This window comes from Melopsittacus undulatus, chromosome 1 (assembly GCF_012275295.1).
Source record: "Melopsittacus undulatus isolate bMelUnd1 chromosome 1, bMelUnd1.mat.Z, whole genome shotgun sequence".
Lineage (NCBI taxonomy): Eukaryota > Metazoa > Chordata > Aves > Psittaciformes > Psittaculidae > Melopsittacus > Melopsittacus undulatus.
In genome coordinates, this window is record NC_047527.1 from 103,728,834 (window position 1) to 103,752,079 (window position 23,246).

Consider the following 23,246-nt stretch of genomic DNA (forward strand, 5'->3'; position numbering starts at 1 on the left):
AGCATTTATCAGTGGAAAGCGAGGGCTTGGGCTGGTGACAGGGCAGATGTGAATGCTGGAGGAAGCAGAGTTAAGGGGCTGGGAAGTGACTGCCCACATCTAGTAGATGGATTTCAGTAATGGAGCTTGTTGGTTTTGGCCACCTTAGCCAAGGACAGCAACAAGCAGGGAGTGATTACACTGTAATTATGGAATTATTCGTATTTCGTACTTCTGTATCAACATGAGTGCTATAACAGTTGAGTAGCTTTGTATCTCCTCCCAGAAGGTTGAAGCATTTCTAAAGGTAATAATACAAGCCTCAGAGAAACAAGCAGCCCTTGCAGCCATTATATCCCACTTCTCTACAGGTGAGCGCTGAGGAACAACTGGACAAAATGTTGAATACACAGAAGAATTTAAAATCGAAGATATACAATGTGACTGATGTAGTGTTAGCACGAAGCAGGTGGGGAAGCACAAATTTATCCCTCCCTTTAGGTGGGGGGTATCCCAAGCCTACTGGCCTTACCTTGGCTAGCCCTGAGGCACACACCAGCAGCAGCGCTGGGCTCTACAGGCAGCATTTCTCCTCTTTGAAGTGGCTTGCAGAGCAGACTGGCAGTGACAACTTCAGAAGTGAAGGTTTGTCCTTGGGGAATTTAAAATTAGCATTGTAACACAGTGCTTGTCAGAGAAGCCATTCCTCCCTCACGGAATTCTGCTGGCGCTGCTGCACTGTGTGTGCAGTTCTCAGTGGCACTGGCTAAAAGTTCTAAAGTTAATTTTGACCATGTAGTTGAAGGCACTGCGATATGTTCAGCAACAGCCAGAAGTGGTAATGACTCATTAATTCCATTCTTTGAGATCTATGTCTATGAAATCCATTTCCTAATTCCATGTGCAGTTGCTGTAGGGCCAGATAAGCTCTTGTGTCTAATATCCTTCATGCAAGGATCTAAACAAAAAGATGATGTGTGCAATTCTGTCCATCTCTGCTGAAGGCATTGACCTCAAAAGCAACATACAGACAAAATGAGCTGTATGACAAGTCATCACCCCAACAACCAAGAGCCACCACTGCACAGATGTCTCAACAGGGCCAGTACCGAGCTACAACAACCAGACCAAAAGGTTTACAGTGGAATTAAGGCTTCATTATGCAGATGACTTCCCAAATTACTGATCTTAAGTATGCATTTAACATCATTAAAATACTGTTTCTTACTAAACATGGAAACCTGTCAGTAAAGAGCAAACGAAGCTGCTTGGCAGGAGAGGCAAACAAGCAATGAGAGGCCCACCACTGAGGAAAAGGTAGGAAATGCTTCCAAAAGTGTATGTTTTGCCATATTCCATCCATTCTGAGCTGCAGCCAGACAAATCCCCTCTAAATGAAAATAAAACTTAGACAATGAGTTGTCTGTAGATGCCACATGTTTATTAGTCCATTCTAAAAAAGGATTACAGCATCTTTATCTTGCTGTAGTGCAGAATAAATAAAGCCATAAAAATAAAAACATGTGGTTAGATACTTCTGTACTGGTTCTACAAAGAGTTATATCTGCAAATAGAAAAATAAAGGAACCCTTGTTTATTCATGGCTCAGTGGTTATCAGAGAAGGATGAACCTGGAAAGAGACTGGGAGAGCTTCTCTTGAGCTTGATTACTTATTTGACATTACTAATGACCTATCAAACCAGGGCTAGACCTGGCCTCGTAAGAAGGAGAGGCAACAAAATCTAGACTCCTCAATAAATCCTCCTGATTTCCTCTCCTCTCCTTTGAAAAACACAATTCCCAGTGGATATAAGGAAATCCTTTTTTCCTGTAAGGCCAACAAAGCAGTAGCCACGCAGACCTGGTGCCCTGGTGAACAGCTGAAGTGAGAGATCATCAAAGGTAAAAAAAGAACCTGCCAGGTTTTAGGGAGGAGCACAACTGCTGTATCTTGGCAAAGAGCTGACCTTGGCACAACAGGTCTGAGATTGAGCTTGTTCTCTAGCTTCTCTTTTGTTAAAATGATTTAATGTCTGTCCTACTACTCCCAACTTGGCAGAGAGGTGGCATCTGCTTTAAACTCCTGCTGAGCTGTTCCATTCTGCATCAAATGGTCATACCAGCAAAAAACTGACCCAAAGGTCAATTGTGGAAATTGGATTTGTAGTTGTACTGCAGCACACCTTTCATTTCTCCAGTTGGCTGAACAGAGGGCATGTGAGAGAGCAGCAGGAACAGGAGACATTTCTTATTAGATACTGGACAGGCAGAGAAGTGTGCAGCATCTCTGTGCCAGCAGGAACTGAAAACAAGCAGTTATGAGTACAGTTCTCAATTACACACAAACACACACAAGGTACCTGACGTGAACCACACTGCAGTCCCTTCCGCCCCCAGTGCTGCTCAGATGTGAGTCAGCAGCAACAGGATCTGACTGGACCCTATTTGACAGAGAATCCTGGCTCCCGGAAAAGAGGTTTCCCAAAAGCGCTTTCCCATCTCTTTCCAAGTTCTGGTTTACATGGACACAGTGGTGCATAAAATAAAAGGTACAGCTTTGGTCACTGCTGGGAAGTCTGCTATGGGGTCACATCAGTTCAACAGCCTCATGTTCCCCATTTTCTTGCTGTACCATGCAGCCGACTTTGTTATTGAAGAGGCGAGACAGACTTCCCTTCTGAGAGCCCCGGCCCTGGGCAGACCTCTCCTTCTTCCAACGCCTCTTGTTTCTCTTGCATATTCCCCGGATGTCCCAGATCCTTAGCGTGCCATCATGGGAAGCTGTGTAGAGCAACTCGTTGTGGATCTGGAACAAATGGGTGATACTTAATACCAAACCATACAGCTAGGAATCAGCACAATCAAACTGTCAAAACTCAGAGCAAACACAGCTTGATCCCAACACTTGCGGCCTGATGGCTCATTGCAAGAGCCGGTATAAATTATCACAAAAGCTGCTGAAGTGGGATGAGCCATTACCAAGCCAGGACTCATTTCTCAGCCACTTCACAGAGCCATAAAATATAAACAGCAAGAGTTATTTATAACCCAAACCCACTAGAAAAGCAATGGGGAAGTAAGCTCAGTGTCAGAGTAGGCTGTAGCTGGGAATTTCTGTGCTGTTTTCAGACTGCTGATTTTGAAGACAAAGCTTAAGGAGGCACTAAAATCAGCAGCAGTGACCAGTGGGGGGGTTGTGTGTGTGTGAGGAAAGCTTTCCTTCCCCCTTCCCTTCTTCCTTTGCAGTAAACCATAGGTACAATTCCTCCTTCAGCATTTGTTTTCTTTCTTCCAAACTTGCAGTAATATGACTTGATTCCCTCCTGCAGTTTCATTTCCTTAATGAAACACTTGATGCTGTTGGTAACGTTTCCAATTGTCCTCACTGTGCCCCAGAAGCAGTGTTGGTCTCCATCATCTTCCCCTTCCTGTGCTCACCTTTCCACTGCAGGCACCTGCAGTTTCCAGCTGTGGGCAGCAAAAGCCAGTATCCCACCAGCTGGCTGGCTTCCAGCAGAAGGAAGCACGACACAGCCCCAGCCTCCCCTCACTAATGTACTAAAGATCACATTCGTGTCGCCACTTCTCAGTGACTGATGGATACCATGCCCAGGGTGTTAGAAGGATAATGCTATTTATTATTCTGCTTGGAGAAGGCAGAAACCTTCTTTTCCCCCTAAAGCACTGCAAACACCAGTGTCTTTAACAGGAGGGGTCATGTAAGGCCAGAGTCCATTCCCTGCACCTACACAGGATCAGTTACGTCTGTCTCATTTCTTACATTTGCTTGTCTAACCTGACCTGAAAAACCTCAATCACAGACACAGTGATGGCTGTCTCTGGGGGTTCAGTGTGTGGTTTTGCTTACCCTTGCTATTATCAAGTTTACCTAAAATTGCATGAGGAATATTCATGTCTGCTACATTTCATCTTACCCTAGAACAACATCCAATCTATGACACACAGAACAGCCAGCCACACCAGTTCCCACGAAACAACGAGGGAGCAATCGGAAATGTGAAATCCCAGCAAAGAAGCCCCTTCCCTACCTGGATGCAGTTGATGATGAACTTGTGTCCTCGAAAGATCTTCTGCAGGACACCACTCCTGGAATTGAAAGCTCTTGCACAGGCATCACCACTTCCTGTGAACACTGCAATGCAATCACACAACACAGCACATGGCCAGATGTGAGCAGCCATGTACGGTCAGTTCATATAAGCTCAACAATATACCTAAAACTACTTCACAAAGGAAGCCAACATAGCATTCTTAGGCTTGATTCTCTTCTCATTACAGCAAGTTCAGATCATTTTACTCGAATGGGTTGCCCAAGAAAGCTATGAATGCTCCATTCCTGGTGGTGTTCAATGCCAGGTTGGACAGAGCCTTGGGTGACATGGTTTAGTGTGGTGTCCCTACCAATGGCAAGGGGGGTTGGAATTATATGATCTTAAGGTCCTTTCCAATCCTAACTATTCTGTGATTCTATGATTTTCATTATGTTTTTCAAAACACTGAACTGCCTTAAGCCTGAAATTCCTACACATTTCTGTTTCTGCTTTTCTCTTCCACCTACATCTCCCTTCCTAAACATTCTTCAATAATTCAAAGCAGACAATTTATCTCCAGCCTAGTTTTAATGATTTCTACTAAAGCCTTCTGTTTGTTTTACCATAGTTATTTCCAGGTTTCTATTCAGTACTGCAGTACCTTCAACACTCCTGCTGTAGCAGAAGCATCTGTACAGCAAAGCTGCAAACCACAGGAACAGCCTTTCCCCCCTCTCACACTAATGATACAAATTTGGCTTAAGCTTCATTAAAACAAACCTACAAAAACATTTCTTCCCCATTTCAAACAAAAGCTTACTACTGGTAGGCAGGGCCATCTCTGTTGAAACACCACAGTTAAATCTGTCCTCAGAGGTGAGTGGCATGTGTAGGCAGCTTTACAAAGAAGCTCCATAAATTCTTTGAGCGTGGTAGATTTCTTCCACTAAACCCTGCAGCTTAGGACCTCTGCAAGCAGTAGAGCCTTTAAGTGATTCAAGGCCCAGGCTATAATCTCCATTTCTGTATGGCACCGAATTATTTACAGGTTTTGGCTATAACTCTGTGTGCTACATTGTGCTTGTGCTGTAGGGGGTGGGGGTTAAGTAGATTAAGCATGATCAGGGATTTGGACTGTTCATCAGGTTTCCATACAGCATCTTAACATGTTCGAAGAACGATTTCTCAACACTTCAGGATCTTCACATCAGATCCCCAGAATCTCTGCATCCAGAAACTGTAAGGCAGTGTTAAATACTTAGATTTTATACTTAGCAAGATGTCCAAAAAGGAGCATATTTGTGTTTAAGTGTTACAAACTGTCTTCATAAACAGTCACTTTCCTTCACTTAACCCAAACTCCTCAAGTTTATCTACAGGTAAATATTTTAGAACTGCAACAAGCAATATATTCACTGCTCCCTGCATTTCATGCCTTTGCAAAATCCATTAGCATAGAAAGGTTTTTACAAAACTGAAGTGCCTGAAGACAACAGTTTTCTTGTCCTTTGGAGGAAGTCAGGCACTGAATTCCTAAAGAGAGGTGAAGAAATTACCACAGCAGTAAATTCAGGACTACAAGAAGAGACGAGAGAACAGGCCAACTACTGCCATCAGCTTTCCAACTTCAAATTAAACAGCAGGAGGCTGGATACTTCCTGCATACACCTTCAAGAAGCATCCAGATGTGGAAAATCAATGTCATTTTATATGGGCAACTATAAATTCAATTGCCAACACAACCCTGAAAAAGCATTGTGTCCCATTCTGCAAATGAGTAACAACAAACCTAAAGCAGGGAACAAGGTAAAGGTATTTTTAGTTTCCAGTGAATGGGAATCACTTAATACTATTACACACATGCAAAGAGTGGGAACCAATTGAGATATTTCTACCATGCAGCTCTCAGTTTACTTGAGTTATTGCTACCAGGATTTTGCTTTTGACAGACATTCTTTATGGCTTTTGAATTGTCATTCTATGTTTAGGAAGCCTCTTTGCACCTCTGAGTTTCAAAGGAGAGCTGTTGATCTAACCTAGATTTAGCACTTAAATATATGCTTACATATATACCAGCTGTGAAACAAACAAATAACCAAAAAGTAAAATCAACAACTTATTTTTACTTAAATTTCACAGACCCCTGGGAGGGAGAAAAGGTTTTAAATGTTCCCTTGGAGGTTTTGCAACATGAAAATATATGAACCGCATTAAATTTTGAATGCCTGTGCACATACTGTAGGAGAGTATCAAGATAATATCATTAAGTAAATTAGATTGAGAATCAGCTTTAATATTCCCCATGCTATTAATTACACTAGCAGACTGAGGAGAGCCACTAGAAACACGTTCTGATGATTTAAAGATTAGTTCTCAGATTTGGCTGGACTCCCTGTACACTATAAATCCATTTTGGAAACACACATTTGTTTTTTCCTCTCATTCTTCTACTATATTTTCTTATTTAGACTTTAAACTCTTTGGGGCAATGAGGCTTTGGGTCCTGATCAGACAGCAAGCAACAGATTTAAGATCTTCTAACAGAAAGTCATCACTTCTCAGCTGAGATTCTTTGCATGCTCTTGAGCTGGTGCAAATGCAAGATAAACCCTAACAAACACCATTTATATTGAAGTATTTTTGAGAGAGAGAATGGACACACAGTGCTGATCTGTCTGTTCCAGGTGAATGGCTAGAAGTTTAAGCTACATTAGCTCCAAAATTTGGTATCCAGTGAATGTGTATTTGTAATTCTAATTGAAACAAAGCTATTAGATACTGTGTAAATAAGGGATCAATGTATCATAATAATACAACCATAGTATTTAAATTAATTTTTAAGTGGAAATTTCCTCTTTTGAGAATTAAAATGCATCCAAATTCTACTTAGACATTTTTGTCTACTCTTCAAGTGGAACAATTCAATTCTCCCTTTTTGCATTTTTGCATTTAACTTAAAATGAGCTCTTAAATAACCCTGTGAACACTTGTATCACACTATCAGGATGTCCTTCACAGGTCTGAGACTAAATGTAGCAATATTGCCTGCATTTTGAGAAAAAAACAAAAACAAAAAAAAAAGGGAGTGTTATGGAAAATAATGTAAGTGTATGCAGGGACTGGGTGGTAGGATGAGGGGGAAGAGAGAGAAAACTGCAGAGCTGGTGGGGTGGCATCAGATAATAGAACTTTTGTTTGAGCCTAAACTTTCTTTTTGACGGTTTTAGAGAGTCTGGTCAAGACTACACTGGTTGCAAGAGAAGCAGGATCAACACTGAGAAAATGCAGCTCCAGAAGTCTCATTAATGAAGGACCCAGTGCTGATACTGTTGATACTGAACATAAACTTGCTGTAAAAAGCGAGAATTTCATAGGCCATCAAAATGACATTATTCTCTATTAACAACCTTTGATCACAGACAAATAGTAAGAAGGGGACTGCTGAACATAGGAAAGGCAACTTACAGATCCCAGCGTGGTATTTCAAAGTGCTAACGCTGTGTTTGTGAGCCTTGTACGTTTGGATTCGCTCCCCAGTGTCTACTAACCAGCACTTCACTGTCCTGTCCGCGCTTCCTGAATACAAGTGCCGATTCACTAGCTGAAGGGAAGAGAAAAAAACAGCAATAGTCTTTCAGGCATGTTCATGAGAGAATGGCACTGAAGCAACTCATCTGAAATCATGGTTTCCAACCCAACAGCTTGTCACAAAGAGCAACAACTACACCCTGAAACAGAGGAATGATGAGCAAAACCAGCCTTGCATTCTTCAGTCACATCTCCCAATGACTTTTGGGACTTGCAAACATCTCCCATGTTTCAGAAGATAAAAAAACTAGCCCATCTGCTGGTGTCAGCAGGCAGGATTTCAGTGAGCTGAACAATCCTAACCCTACTTCCATAAGCAGTTACATTAATATAGCCTCAAAAAACACCCAGCAGTGTAGTTTCTGCAAAGCGTTTTTGATAAGAACTCTTATCAGTTTCTGAGCTTTAATTACAACCAGAATTTCAGAACAATTCTGAATAGCAATAAAAAAATAAATTAAAAATTAAATCCTACGCAACATAAACCAGGATTTAACATTATTCCTCTGCCCAAGGTCAGTACTTGGGAACACTAACACTTCCCTGAACTGTTTATAGTATCTGCATTTCCACAAGTCTTTTCAGACTGTGTTATCAAACTATTAAATAATTGACAGTCCTTACAGTTTTTAAACACCTTTAACCAGGTTGCCTTCTGCTGTTAGTTTAGAACAACATGACAAAAGAAGAGGACTGCAGTTGAGAAGCCAAAACAGAGAAAATAACCGACTTGCACAAGACTATAAAACTAACCAGTACACACAGTAACAAACTACCCAAAGCCTCGCAGCTCAGCAGGGAAACTCTCCACAGTGCAGGCAAAAACCTTGGATTCTATGTCCATCTAATGAAAATAAACTAAAGGTTTTACTAGCCATTATCACGTACAGCTCTGACTGCACACTCCTCCAACCAGAGGACTGGCCCTCTGAAGGCAGTGCTAAGAGGGCAGCCAGCCATCGCACATTGTCATTAGAGCTGGATTTCATTGAGCTGCAGCAATCTCTGTACCAAAAGGATGGAGAGGCAGGAGGGGACCCAGACCTCCCCAAAGAATTTGCAGGAGTACTGATACCTGTCTATCCTCCAAGCACAGAGATCAGAAGGTTCAAAGGACCAGCAGAATGCTAACCCCTGATGTTTCTCTTATCTCCAAGATAACAACTGTAGAACAAATGACAAATCGACTTGACATGGATCATGCCACTGATATTACTTGTAAGTTATTTTAGCAATGGCATTAACAGTATATCTCAATGAGGACAGAGCACAAATGACCAGCAGTTAGCTTGAGGAAGTTAATGTGACTAATTCCTATGCTCAACCTGAATGGTATTAAGAGCACTGTCGCGCTACACCTGCTACATGGAAGAGGATGCTTTGAGCTGAGATCCTGCTTTGTTTTCTCAGCCAAGTCATTGCATTTCTTTTTCAGACATCTTATGAGCACCATCAACCCACTCACTGAACAAGGGAAAATACCAAGTTGCAAACTCCTGCAGGTAGATGCCACTCTGCACTGATGGTACGTCAGTTATGCTGCTTCACTTCTGCATCTAAGTGGCTGTATCAATTCTGAAGTGAAACAGAAAAATTGCAACTTGCCTAGATTTGCCAATTTGCTACATATAAAAATGTGTTAAATTACATGGTAATTTATATGTGTTAAATGACTCAGGTAATTTTTAGCACCAGGATCTAAAGAGCCATAGAATCACCAAATGGTTTGGTTTGGAAGGGACCTTCAAAATCGTACAGTTCCAACCCCCTGCCACAGACAGGGACACCTTCCACTAGATCAGGTTGCTCAAAGCCTATCCAAACTCGTCTTGATGCTTCCAGGATGGGACAGCCACAACTTCTTGGGGCAACCTGTTCCAGTGCCTCTGCACCCTCTTGGTAAAGAACAACTTCTTAATATATAATCTAAATCTACCTTCTTCAGTTTAAAGAAGGTATCCCTTGTAAAAATTCCCTCTCCAGATTTTCTGTTGGCACCTTTAGGCACTGGAAGCTGCTCTAAGGTCTCCCTGGAGCCTTCTCTTCTTCAGGCTGAACAAGCCCAGCTCTCTCAGGATTCTCAGCTTTGCATGGAAACAGAATTACTAACAGGTTAAACAATCTACTGGATGCCACAAACTAAGCCTGCAGCACAGCCAACAGCAAAACCCAGTACAAGCTCTGACTGTCACACAGCCTCTCATCTCCATGGTATTTTTAAAATGCAGAGCACAAAAAAGCTATTAGTGAAGAAAGCCATCAAGAGGTATCAGCTCAGGCTGAAGTTACAAATCAGATGTGCCTTTAGTAATATGAAGCAGGCATCATCTCACCTAAATTGATGCCGATACTGACAGCTAAGATAGTCCCCTTAAGGTCACTGGAATCTAGGGTACAACTCATCTCATCCTGAAGCAGATGTCTGAAGCAGATCATGCCTTAAAACTTGCTGTTTCTACCTGACAAGGACAACATTCTCAGCTGCAGCCATCTATATCAATTTAGGTGAGATGACTCCTCCTTCACTTGACTAAAGACAGGTCTAGTTTACAACTCCAGCCTAAGCTACAACAGTTCAGATATCGATCTTTAATCAAAATACTAACAATCATATACTGTTCCCCTAGCCAAAGCACCTTACAAGTAAGCCTCACCCTCTGTGTAATATAAATACCTTCCCTACTTTATAGATGGGGAGCCATCACATAACATAACTAGAGCCTATCCAAAAAAGAATTTGAAATTTCCAGCATCCTAACTTTTGTCTGCCCAAATCCCAGAGTGCAGCCCTGATTTGAGAGGCTGATCCAGGCTGCAACCATCCCTTTCAACAACTGCCCTTTTCAACAACATTATGTGCTTCAGGGCAGTTGTGACAAGCAACAGCACATCACTGGGTGGGTACAACTAGTATCGCTGGAATCGGTCAAGAGAGCATATGAAAACCAGATGGGATTCTGTCTGAGATGAGCAAGACAGAGGCCCCAGTCCAATCTCACCCATGTCAAATTAGTACTTTTACTCAGGAGCCTTTGTTCAGTTTGCCAAAGGATGTTGCTATGCCCCAACAACACAGACATGGCAGCCTTGGCTCTAATTCACCATGGCTGGACGCACTGTACATATGCCCATGTGCTGGCTGGGCACAAGCAACCTTTGCTGTGGAAACAGTGGGGGTCCTAGGGGCAGCCAACAGCAAGGTCCTTGACTTGTGTAATCATTTTTAAGTCATGGCTGTATTGAAAACTATCTAAAAAGCCTACGGAAGAGGGACTGTAACACAGTTGTCCTGTCCACTTCCAGACAGGTTCCCAAAGCACTGATCTGTAGTTAGACTACCTCCTCCTGGCTCTCCCTCTAGGACTCTTGCTAAACCTCCTTACACCAGTTTGGCTTCTCCTATCCAGCAGTTATAGGACTCTCCAGATGGGTTCAAGTCTCCTCAGCCTGCAGAGGACATTTAATCTATATCTGCTAGGCCTGTTAGACTACTGGGCATAATGATATGTTGCTGTTCCTTGCGTTAACATCCTCACTGACACATTAGGCACAGCAGAACTGTCCCATCTTGGAAGCTGGACAAAGTATACTGACTGCTTCACCAAAATGCAATATTATGCTGCAGCTTCGGTGGGAGCCAAGCCTCCCCACTGCCGCAACTGGCACCCATTTTTGTCTATGGACATCCATTTTCAGCAAATACGTGTGGACTAAATCCTCAGGTCCATAACTACTGGGCCTTTCTAGCCCAAAGTCTCCCTACCTTTACCTAATTCCCTAGGTTTCAGTCCTATTCTTATTAAACAATTTTATTTCCTTATAATTTAGAAGCAAAATATAAAATGTCTCTCAATATATTTTTTCCATACATATACACAAGTCTGTCAACATCTTGGTTAAAAAATGACCAGAACAAACAGCTACATATTTCAATCTGCAACTGCCTGGAGAAGTGGTGATATTTTCAAAGCTGTATTTTCCTTGGCTGGCTCTTGGGCATCTTGTTCACTTTGGCTGACTGCCCAACAAAGCTCCTGACAAGGAAAAGCATGGCAAGTCAAGGACACCTGTAGCAGAGCAGACAACACAGAACAGATTTGCAGCTCAAATACTAACGAGCTGAGTGGACATTTCATACCCAAGTAGCTTCAAAAGAACTAAAACACTGATGGCAGTCAGATGTTCAGTTCTAAAGCCTCAGCCAGACACCAAAAAACCACTGCATTGACATCTGGAATCCTGGACTGTTAATTTTTCTCATTACTCTGAGGGACTTTGCTTTGAACCAGATGAAACACTGAGACACATGAATGAAGCAAACCTGTCTTAATCCTCAAGCCAAAGTACCAGAGATGCTCTATTCCATGAAGTTCAGTCAGACTGCAAAGTAACAGCAGCAGCAAAATACAGGTTGTAAACACCAAAGTAGTTACAGGTTTCACTATTAAAAATTGACAGGTTTGTGCACACCAACCTTGGTTGTAGCCGTCAGAAACACCACAGTTTGAACTAAATAAATGAACACATCTAGGGTTGGTCTCTCAAGACAATCAACCCTATTGCTTCACAAGCTTGGCTGAACTCATCGTATGCAGCAGCTTAAGACCATTTCTACCTGTGTAAGTGCCAAATATATCTGCAAAAGAGCTGTTTAGTGGGTATTTCAGCCTTATAGGAATAGACTTTTCCCAATTAACCTTTGCTGTAAGAAACAATTTAACCCTCATCCAAGGAGAGGCAATTGGCTCTCTAGCTTTGGATACATTCTCTTTCTGAAGGTCACTGCCCTCAGACTGGCTCCTGGGAACTTCATGATGTGTTCACATCAGCCACCACATGTCCCATTACCAGTGTATTCTTCACATGGGGGTCAGTATTCCCACAGCCTGCCAGCTGGGTCTTCTGTTTACAACCACTTCTAAGTTAAAAATCACCAACTTGGACCAAACTCAAGTCACAACTATGTAAGCCTTCAGCAGAGTTAGACTTTCAGGATCACATTCAAACCACATTCATTTTAACGAGCTAACAAACTCCCTGTGGGCAAGAAAATGGGTTTTTTTTCCCGAGATTCCATCTAGAATGAGCTTTCTGGCCTGGCTGTTAAGAGAACATTTCTCAGTTTTTTTACTGCAGTGCAAAGTAATGGTCCTAGCAACATGTTTCTTTTCTACAGGTGTTGCACACATTCGTATTCCTCTAATTCAGTTTTATTCTCTGATGAATTACACAATAAATACAGACATAAATTACAGAAAAATAACTGAATTTATTTTAATGCACTTAATTGGTGTGAAAAAAAATCTGTCCCTGTGATCATAACAGTTAAATTATAAAAATGAAGTTCAGGCAATGGTTTTGTTCAAAGCATTCTTTTCTTCAAGTCAGCTTTAAAAGGCAACTAAAGGGAATGGTCCAAACAAAGGATCTTTTGCAGGAAAACCAGACACAAGTCCTTTGCCCACTCATGTTCATTTAAAACTCCTTCTGCAAGAAAGGTTTTTTCTTGCATGAATGTTTCCTATAGAATCCAAGCTAAATTCCAAGCTGGATCATTTCTCTCTGCCAGCTTTTGGCAGCATAATTTTGATAAATACGCAAGAGGCAGAACAATCCTTGTGAATACTTTGCAAAGCTACTTTGGAGACATTTAGGAAAACATACACAAGTAAATATTTAAGTCAGGGTTATTCAGCCTATTGCAGGCAGTCATGTTCATGGAAATGCATGTTTGATATTAATTGCAAATATTGGTCTTCAGCCAGGCCTGAAATTTTTAAGTGGAAGGATTAGCATGAGCTGTGTAATTATACTCAGCCCACCCTTACTTTTCCCCATTGCTTCTTCTAAAATCTCATTATTGGCTCTTATGTGAAGAGGGAGCACTCAAAACAGCTGCTGTCCCTTGCCTGCCAAGCTATCAATGCACTGCAGGAGATGAGTTCTGGCTGCTCCACTGCTAGTTACCTTGCCTGACAATGACAGTAAAGTAATCAAGGCTGCCTAAGCACCTAGCACACACATGATTCCTAATGCAGATAGAAAGTCTCCTGGCAAAAATCTTTGACAGTCTAATTTAGGTAGTGGAAGGAAGACAAGAACTGCATTAGAATAAGCTGGTACCTGCAGCAGAAACTACTTTGACAGCAGACCACATGCAGCTGCTAAATCACCTCAACAGACTTGACCCAGGACAGCAGGACAAGCCCTGGAGAGTATCAGAACAGCTCACCCTCTTTCCTCCACCATGCAGAATCACCAGGGACAGGTGAAAAGGGAAAGCTGAAAACTCACCAACTCTTTCTGTTCTGACATTCTAGATAAAGAGTTGCTTTCAGGCTCCTCTTGACTTACACTAGCTGGCAATACCACCTAAAGGATCTTAGGGCAAGTGAGAAATATTCAAAATCCAAACACCCCTGTGGCATCACCCCTCTGCTTTTCACACACCAGCACTGCAGGAAGGAAAACACAAAACACTCCTTCAAGATGCTCCAGGAATTTCCATTCACTGCTACAGGGACACTATTGGTATTTACTGGAAAGTAATGGGAGACAACTAGAACAGTCCAGACCGTATTTGCAGCAGTTTAGAACATCCCTGGGGCATTCCTGTTAGTAACAGTACTTTTTAAAGTTGGGAAAAATATGGTCTCAATCTCGAAATTTTTCCTGATTTGTGTCCAGGATGAGAGATCACACTGAGCATTTCTCAAACTTCTGGAAAGGTCACCCTCCCTCAGGGATCTTTATTTGAATACAGAAAATGAAAATAAGTCTTTATTTTTCCCCTTTATTCTCTCCACAAAAGTATTATTACCACCCAGAGAACAGGTAGCTACCTTTAATCACTGGTACCAACACAGCTCTTCCAGGACAAGGGAGTGAAAACCTGGTGTAATTACCAGCTCACTTCTGCCCTGAAGAAAATTAACTACTGTCAACAACTAAAAATGTCTGCTAGCTACGGTGAGCACTCACAACTACCTCCAAGCCCTTCCTGACCCACAGTTTGAAAAGTGCTATGGCAATTCACTATCACAGATTGCAATACTGCCTCTATGAAGCCCAAGCAAAAAAAAGAAAAAGAAAAAAATGGCTTCAAGAGTTTTTTGAGAAGAAAACAAAAATAAAACAACCCAAACACCTCTCCTCAGGAAGTTTCCCTTCTGTTCCAACATCTTTGTATGGATTCTGGTGATTGCCCCCTTTCTAAAAGAATGAAAATACCACGTGGGCTGTGCTGAGAGGCAGCCAAGTGGAACAGAAGGACTAGTGTTGAACCCAGTAAGGAAGAGGCAGGAATTAGGGAAGATCGACAGCCTAAAGCTATTCAACAGCAGTACAGTGACTGCTTAAGCTGGGGTAAGTTTTAGAGGCCTAGAAACTAAATGCTCTCTGTGGGGGCAGTATGTACCTCAGCTGGACTCTTCTAGCCTCAAACATCAACTGATGATGAGAGAAGCGACGGGCTACCAGTTACAGCTAGAAGATCTGTCCAGGACTGTTGCCAACACAGCCTTGGCAGCAGTAGTCCTGTGTACTTTGAATTCTTTAGGTTTTCCAAATACATGTATTGCTTTTGCTTTTCCTATCCCCTACGAGAAGTTCTATTTGTTTAAATCCATTGTTTAACACTGTGCTCACAAGCAGAGAAGCATTGCTCATTCTTGAGCATTCAAAGAGTGTAATTGAATTTCCCAGGCTTCTGAGAGGGGGTCAAGCCAGTTTTGTGTAACAATTTTAGCAAAAACCCAATTAAATTAAAACAAGCTCTTTTGTTGCCAATCTGTGCCTTGGAGAAGGGTTACAATTAAACAACAAAACGTAGCGTGAAACTAAGAACAGCAACAGATTTGATTTACTTGAGCATCCTCAAAATACATTACCACAGTATCATAAAAACAAGCTTTAACACTGAGAATTTACCCAAGCAAGACAAACATTACTCCAGGGTAATATGATTGTGTGTGGCTTTTTTTCCCATTTCTGAAAACAGAGGAAAACAGAATTCCTTCAGCTCTATCAGATTTTTAGACTGTTAGTGTCAGCTGTGTCTTTACCTTCTTTAGAAACAAAGGCAACGTTTATTAAACAGCTATTGAAAACACACACTGTAACCTCCTTAAAGGAAAAGCACTTAGGGTCAACAAACACAGACAAGGAGAGTAGGAAGAAAAACTATTGTCATGAACTTCAGACAGACACATGTATTTACAAATATTTAAGGTTTGCGGACCTAAAACTAAGTTATAGACCATCACGCACCTTCTTCAAATCTACTATTAGCATTTTCTTGTTGGTAACGGAGTGTACAGGACAAGTGCTTGTGCGATTGTTCCCCTTTTCCTTCATCTACCTAACCTTCTCCTCTCCTCTGCAACATGAACAAATCTGGCAGCATTCACCAGTAAAATACTGCAAACAGAAAAACAGAGTGTAGTTTTTCAGGTCACATTAAATTTTTCCCCCTCTCTCCTCCATCATTTCCTGACTTCTCTTCTCCATGCTCTACTTCTCTCTTCCATTTTCCTTGCCTGTTTTCTTTTCTTGGCCACCTCTTTCTTCCTTCCTTTCCTTAAATTATGTCTGTGTTTTTTAAAGCAGGATTTCTTTCAGCTTTATGCTTGCCTATTATTTTTCACCCACAATTCTGGGTTGGGCTTTGGTTTGGTTTTGTCTTTTTTTTTTCTTTTAAGTTACCTTATTTACTCAGAATTTTTTTCCTCTCCCCTCTTTAAGTTACCCAGCACTGTGTTTATTTACTTGCTCAGGTTATTCTTCTTCAAAGTCTGGTGATCCTGTGTATACAATCCTACTCAGATGAACAGTCCTCCCAGCAAACTGACTCATGAGTTTCAAGACCTAGGACATTTAAACAGGTACTGAGCTACAAGTGAGATGAAGATAGCCATTAGAAGCCAAGAGGACATCAGAAAGTGTTAAAACAGGATTTGTCTTAAGATCACAGAGCACTAGTATTTTGTTATTACACGAATGTTTAAGCTTACCATTTATAACCTGTCTTGGAAGAGCTATTTTATGAATGAAAAGACAACTAAGACCCACATGAGTTAGGATATGGATACCCTCCTCTCCCTTCAAATAGCTCTTGAAGACTCTGTTCTTACCTCTAGGCAAATTACTGATCCTTGATGCTCTTTGAAGACTTTCAACTGCTCACCAGTGACAATATTCCACGTTCGAATGGTATAATCCGTGCTGCCAGAAAACAGCTCCCTGTTTGGTGCGTCAAGTATAAGGCATAAGACAGCCCCAGTGTGTCCCAGCAGAGTCTGGTAACAGCGCCCACTGGACACCCACCAGACCTTAACAGTGCAGTCTGTGCTACCTGTCACCAGGAGGTCTCTGCTTACTTTCTCCTCCTCCTCCTCTTCTTCCTCCTCTTCTTCAAGAACATCCCTGGAGGAATAGTGAGCTAGAGTCAGGACACAGTTCCGATGGCCCCGGAATTCCTGGATTTGTTTCTCCTTGTCCACACTCCAGCAGCGCGCCGTCCTGTCATAGGAGCCACTAAAAAGATAGTCTTTGGCAACCAGGATCCTGCAAAAAAGGTTTACATGTATGAACATATAATTCTTTTTACATGACAATTTTTTGACACAATTTCAATCCCAAGCATCCTCAAGTTAGAAACAGTAGCATGAACACAACATAGGTAATCCCAATTCAGTATCACTGTTTAGTACACACATTTTATCAACTTTTTTGTTGTAGAAAACTGTAGAAGAGTAAAAACCTCCCTGTTCCTACTTTTAAAACTAAGACCCCTTATTTGGGTATTCAGGTACATTGATGCAGCACCGTAGCTTTGTGTTTTTCCAAAATCTTGTCCAGCAAGACCATTAGGTATTTTTCATAAGTTACATATACTAGCTAAGAGCTTGTTGTTTTGGGGGCTGTTTGGTTCTTTTTAAACTCATTCTTGATAATTATTTATTAGTATTTACAAATAATTATTTATAAAAGCCTATGAAAATTAAAAGATTAAAAACGAAAAAATACATTAGGAACCTGATCTGTAACTGACAGTGTGCAAAGAAAATCACCTTTCCATCATCAGAGAGAGCACAAGAAAAAAACATATACACCTAATTTCACTTAGCCCAGGATCTCAAAAAAGAGCAAGAGTACTTCACTTGTTACATAACTGAAGAGCAAATCAGATTACAGCTCAAGGATCCAACTTACTGAGCCTCCATGAACATGCAACAGAAAAATCTCCCAAACCAGAGATAGTGAACATCAGAATCTCTCATCTTTGTCAGCTGAGTTTGGCCTTCTGAAACCTTTCAAACTGACAACAAAGTCATATGAATAGGGAACATATTTCCATTTGCTGATTTAAGCAAAAAATCAGGCCAGTGCCAAAATAGAGAGCCAGCCTTCCTAACTATTTACAGAATCCAGCTACACATCATATGTGTTTTGAGTTTAGTAGGGAACAAAGCCCCCTTCCACCCACCAAAAAAGAAATGTAGAAAAAAAAGAAAAGAACAACCAATCTCTGACTGCTCTATTTGCCATTAATTAAATCCAGTCCAGCTATTGAGAGGCACTTCAAACTGACTTGCTAATCAGTCACACACAATCAGTTTAATATTAAACTTCATTTTCACAAACAAGAATAGTAATTCCAGAAAAAGCCCTGACATTATCCCTCTTACTGATACACAAAGGCTTGACATGATGTTTTTAAATCTATTTATCAGAAGCATCTGTTATCAATTGAGTAATTTCTTCTGGAATTTCATTCCTAGCCCTAGATTCAATTCCCCTGCTGTGTGCCTTTCATTTCTCTCCTATCTGCTGTCTATGGATGTGTCAGCACTGTTGCTAGGAAAACTAATCATTACAGCACAGAACACATGTAGCATGAACTCAAAGGTTTACACAACCCATTTTATTAGTGTAGTAATGGAGAATTGCAGTGAAATAACAATATACATGGTAACAGATTACAGGAACACAACGAAGAACTTCACAGAACCAACCTGTTAACAATTGATGTGTGTCCTCGGTAAATGGCCAGGCACTGACCCGTCATCACATCCCACTTTCGAATAGTGTGATCTGCACTACACGTGAAGGCAGCCTCGTTTTCTAAGTGGCAAAAGGTGATGTAGCTTTCATGTCCTAGGAATAACAAAGGAAACAAATTCAATCATGGTGCATGCAAGCAGGACAAACTAGTCAAGCTCTTCACATTAACTAAGAAAAATACAGCAAACAGACTGAAACTCTAGTTTTAAGTGCACCACCATGTTCTTCACATTTAAAGATTTGTATAAAACACATTTGTAGCTAACAGCAGAAAACTCTGCTTCACTAAGGATTAAGTGAAAGAGTAAAACAGTATAGTTCCACCAATCAGGTAGATAGAACAGTATTATAAAACTATAATGACCTAAATTAACATCAGTGCAATTAAATTCAGACTACTGAAATTTAAAACCAGTTAAAAATTACTTATTTTATTAACAAAGAAATGCTTTTGCTTCTTTTTCCTGAAGTCAGGTAAAAAAGGCTGCATTTTGACTCAGCCCATTGACTGTCAGGACACAAACAGTCCTAAATTAAAGCATGAAACCATGAAAAAAGGAAGACATGAGACTTACCATCAAGTTTAGTTTCATTGTCCAAGCAGAATGAAACACAACCAACCAATCAAAAAAAAAAACCCGTATCTGGTAAAGTCAGACAATGCCTTTCCATCATGACTAATAATAACATGAATAAACCCCACAATTTTCAAAATATCAGTATACCTTTAAGGAAATGACACAAAAAGAAAGAATAAGAGCACAATTAAGTACGCTGGGACTCTACAGTTACAATAAAAATAGACACAACTGCGGCTCTAAAAACTTCAGGCTGAAAACCAGAGTAATGTGAGTGAAGAGAAATCAAGACAACCTTAAACTTTTGTTGTTGTTTAGCAAGGTGTGCAATTTTCCTACTGTATCACTAAATGCATAGTATTTAAAAATCACTTTAGGATTCAAGTCCCAGCTTTATTCATCTCCTGCGTGAAATTGTTGTAACCCATCTAATCATTGGGATAGTATTATCTTGCACTCTTCTGTTTTAGTTATTTAGACTGCAAGCTTTCAAGATCAGAACTGTTTCCTCTGAAGGAACTATCAAAAGAGAGACCCAGTCTTTGGTTGAAGCCACTGGGCCCTACTGTGATTTAAATAACACTATTCTTTGAGGAAAAAAATAAAAATATAAGGACAAATGTGACTAAAGAGACACAGATGGGCAGAAAAAGATATTGGAAAACCAGAATCACACTGTAGAATAAAGAGATGGTAAAAAAACTGAGGGAAAGCAGACTGTCCAGTAAAACACTTTTTTCCAGTAAAACAGTTTCACTGACTGAAAAAAGTAGATTTTACTACAACGCCTGTAGTTCAAAAGCAAACCAGAATCTACATTACAAACGTTCATCTTGTTTCCCTTTAAGCAAATTAAAAAGATCACCAGGGCTATAGGCGATAGGCAAACCTATGCTCATCCTCATAATTTTGTGAAAACTTTTTTGCATGCAGCTTAAATGGGACAGGTTTCAACCAGAAGGATTGTTCTGCCATCATCAAATAATCCTGCTCCGAGAAGATCAAAAAAGCATCTTGGTTACTGAACCCAAGTCTGACAGTCAGATTTTAAGCATCAGTTATACTCGGCCACACAAAGGATGCCAAATCCCCCTGTGGCAGACAAGGTCTGGTCAAAAGCAGCCACCAAGGAAGTCTGCTGGTTATGCTGTGGTAGAAGCTTGAAACTGTGTTATAGATACAGGTTTATCCATAATTATAGCTTGTACAACACACATTTACACAACAGCTCTATGTGTGCATAAATATAAAACACATACAATTATCTGATTCAACTGACAGTTCACAAAACCATCTTTAGGTTTACACACCAAACATTAGGCCACATTCTGAATATTATCCAATATATTTCTCTTTCTAGTTAAAAGTTAATTAGTGGTTTAAAGGGAATTCTAAGCCTAAAGCAAATGCAGTGAGTTTTTCAGGAGCCAGAACCATGGCAGGATGTGGAGAAAAAAAAGACAATACTCCATAGTCAAAAAACAAGCAGGAAAGTAAACAAACAATGACTACAGCAATGTAATTTCTTCTTTGGAGGAAAAAAAGGATTAGAAATTCCAGATTTAAGAGGGTTTTGTGTGTGTGTGTGTGTGTGTTAAGAGAAAACATGAACAAGCAAGAATACAAACATCATTAATTCACAACATCTGAGTCCTGCATGACACTTTCTACAGTTGTTGTTTTTTTTTTAATGAAATGCTAGTCTAAGGTTAAGAAATTGCTTAAAATGCAAAAGCAATTTAAAAGAAACAACACAGCAATTAACATTTCTGTGTGTCAAATATGGGGGAAAAGAAGTAGCCTGTTTAGTGAAGTTTCTTTCTAGACTTCTGGGTCAAGAGGGTCCAAATAAAGATTGTCTGGAAAATGACATGATTAAAAGGGAAAGACATAATAGAAGAAAGGGAGAGAGACAGTAACAAAGAAACAGTATTTCACCAGGGTGTAAACCAGACAGCTTCCAGAAAGAGACATGAGTTGAACAACTGCTATGCTCCCCACCCTCAGACAAATGGATCTGTGCATTCAGTAGCACTGGTAACCTGTTTGGGTTGAAACAGCTTCTGCTTTACATTACTGCAACAAATACTCAGAAAACCCACAAAGCAAAACAAGCATGATTTTGGCTACCAGGCAGGCTGCAGCGACTGAAAGAGACCAGAACATGCTGTGTGGCCTGTGCCATGCTTCAGACTCAAAAGCTAGGTGAACAGAAACTATTGTACCTTGGAAGTGGCCATGGCACTGGCTGTCAGCAGTGCTCCAGAGCCGCGCAGTGCCATCTTCACTACCTGTGAGCAACCGCTGCCCGTCCGGGCTCAGGCTCAGCCAGTTGATGCCTCCTTGGTGATCTGTGCAGACCTTCACGGCTGAGCCGCTGTTCCCCATCCTGGTGGTCCCAGCAAAGGCAGAGGCTGTGGGTCAGATCATGGGCACTGTGTAAGCGCCAGACCATGCTCTGCCTCCAGCTGTCTCCCACTGAACAACTTCAGCCATTACATCAACTCCAAAAACTCAGCAGCGTAGTCCAGACTCCTGTAGAGAGACACAAAGGAGGAAGAGGAGGGCACATTAAATCGTTTCATCTCCCCCGTGGATGCATCACTTTCCCAGTCAGGGTGTGCTGAAGCCATTGAGCGCCTCTTTCCCCGCAGGACCCGGAGCCCTACGGTGGCAGACGGCCCTCCAGCCGCAAGGCTTACCGGTGCGCCTTCTCCCTGGGCACTGAGCTACGTGAGGCCCCCGAGCCCGGACGGCGGCGGTACCGCTACCTGGTGCCGCGCTCGGGCTGCCGGCACTGCTGCTTCTTCAGCGAGTTCAAGGCTAACTCGGGGCACGCTGAAGAGCCGACACCTCCCGGAGAAGGAAGCCCAGCCCCAGGCGGCCCCCAACGCCCCAGGGGACTGCCGGCCCCGTTCTCCCCCCGCCCTGGGATCACCTCAGCGGCCCCCGTCCTCCCCTTCCCGAGCTGCTGCCATCCCTCCCGCAGAGCCCCCCCCGCATCTCCGCCCTACGGCACTTCCTCAGGGCCCCGGGGGGAGGCGCGGGGCTCGTCTCCGGCGGAGCGATCCCATACTTACCCTCTGGGGAGGGGGAACCTCTCCCTCGGAGGGGGCCGGAGCCAGCGCCGGCCCGAGTGCGGGATCTCCCCGCTGCTGTCTCCTCCGCCCTGCGGGGAGGTGGGAAGGGCTCCCCTCCGCCGCCGGGTCGAGGCGGGCGCCCCGCCGCCGCCGTGCCCCCCTCAGGCCATCTCGGGGCGGTTCCTCACCCCCAGCGCCGGCCCTCCCTCCATTAGCTCCCCCTCCATGTTACAGCCTTCTAATCGCGGCAGCCCCCTCCACCGGGGCGGGAAGCGGCGGCTTCCCCCCGCCTGCGCTGCCGCCTCGGTGTCACCGCTCCCCGCTGCCTTGTGCTCCCGGGGGGTTCCCGGCAGCTCTGCCCCTCCGGGATGGCCTCCATCTACAGCAGCCCCCCTTTCCGAGGGACAGACGCATCCCCCACCCCTCCGCAGGGCTCAAGCCGCCCTTACCTCGTTTCAGTCACCGGGCGGTGCTGGGGGAAGAGCTGAGGGGCGGGAGGGTCTCTCCCGGCTGGGGACCCTTCAACAACCGCACTGCAACCGAAAGTACCCGACAGCACTTCCACACCCCCAGCGGAGTCCCCAGGCTTCTCCTCGGGGGAGGCACCGCTTCCTGCGGCACGTTTCGCTCCGCAGGCTGCCCACCGGCCCCGCTGCCCCAGGGCACCCGGCGGCACCGGCTCCTCGGCAGGCAGCCGCGTTTCCGCCCCGGCTTTTGAGGCCGGTGCTTCCCGGGACACAGATGCTTGTGCTGGGGGCTGGCGTTGAGGGAAGCCGTCGCCTTTTGTTCCCTCTCTCCCCTGCGTGAGCTCCCATCAAAACTTCCCCTCAGGAGCTCCCCCCATCCACAGGAGCCCCCGAACCCACTCTCTCGCTGTGCGCTACCCGAAGGTTTTGGGGCTGTT

At 42.8% G+C, this 23,246-nt stretch overlaps 1 protein-coding gene across 3 annotated transcripts; it reads right to left on the reverse strand.

Annotated features, from left to right (window-relative positions):
* Window positions 1–1,402: 1,402 nt before the first annotated feature.
* On the reverse strand, window positions 1,403–22,471 carry WDR86 (WD repeat domain 86). Of its 3 annotated transcripts, none has more exons than XM_005150031.3 (7): window positions 22,343–22,471; window positions 21,488–21,797; window positions 18,636–18,777; window positions 16,752–17,184; window positions 7,498–7,633; window positions 4,030–4,133; window positions 1,403–2,786 (listed from the first exon to the last, which is right to left on the reverse strand). In XM_005150031.3, the coding sequence occupies exons 2-7, from the start codon at window positions 21,648–21,650 to the stop codon at window positions 2,568–2,570; spliced, it is 1,197 nt and encodes a 398-aa protein (XP_005150088.1). In that variant the 5' UTR covers window positions 21,651–21,797; window positions 22,343–22,471; the 3' UTR covers window positions 1,403–2,567. The 3 variants fall into 3 exon arrangements, with proteins under 3 accessions (XP_005150088.1, XP_030905649.1, XP_030905648.1); XM_031049789.2 differs by lacking the exon at window positions 22,343–22,471 and adding an exon at window positions 22,277–22,306; XM_031049788.2 differs by lacking the exon at window positions 22,343–22,471 and adding an exon at window positions 21,965–21,981.
* Between the last annotated feature and the right edge of the window lie 775 nt (window positions 22,472–23,246).

Coding starts and splice junctions, on each gene's coding strand:
- WDR86 (XM_005150031.3), bottom strand. CDS start 21,650: ATGGGGAACAGCGGCTCAGCCGTGAAGGTCTGCACAGATCACCAAGGA. Junction 18,778..21,487: donor GTGCCATGGCCACTTCCAAG/GTACAATAGTTT, acceptor TGTTATTCCTAG/GACATGAAAGCTACATCACC. Junction 4,134..7,497: donor GAAATACCACGCTGGGATCT/GTAAGTTGCCTT, acceptor ATTGCATTGCAG/TGTTCACAGGAAGTGGTGAT.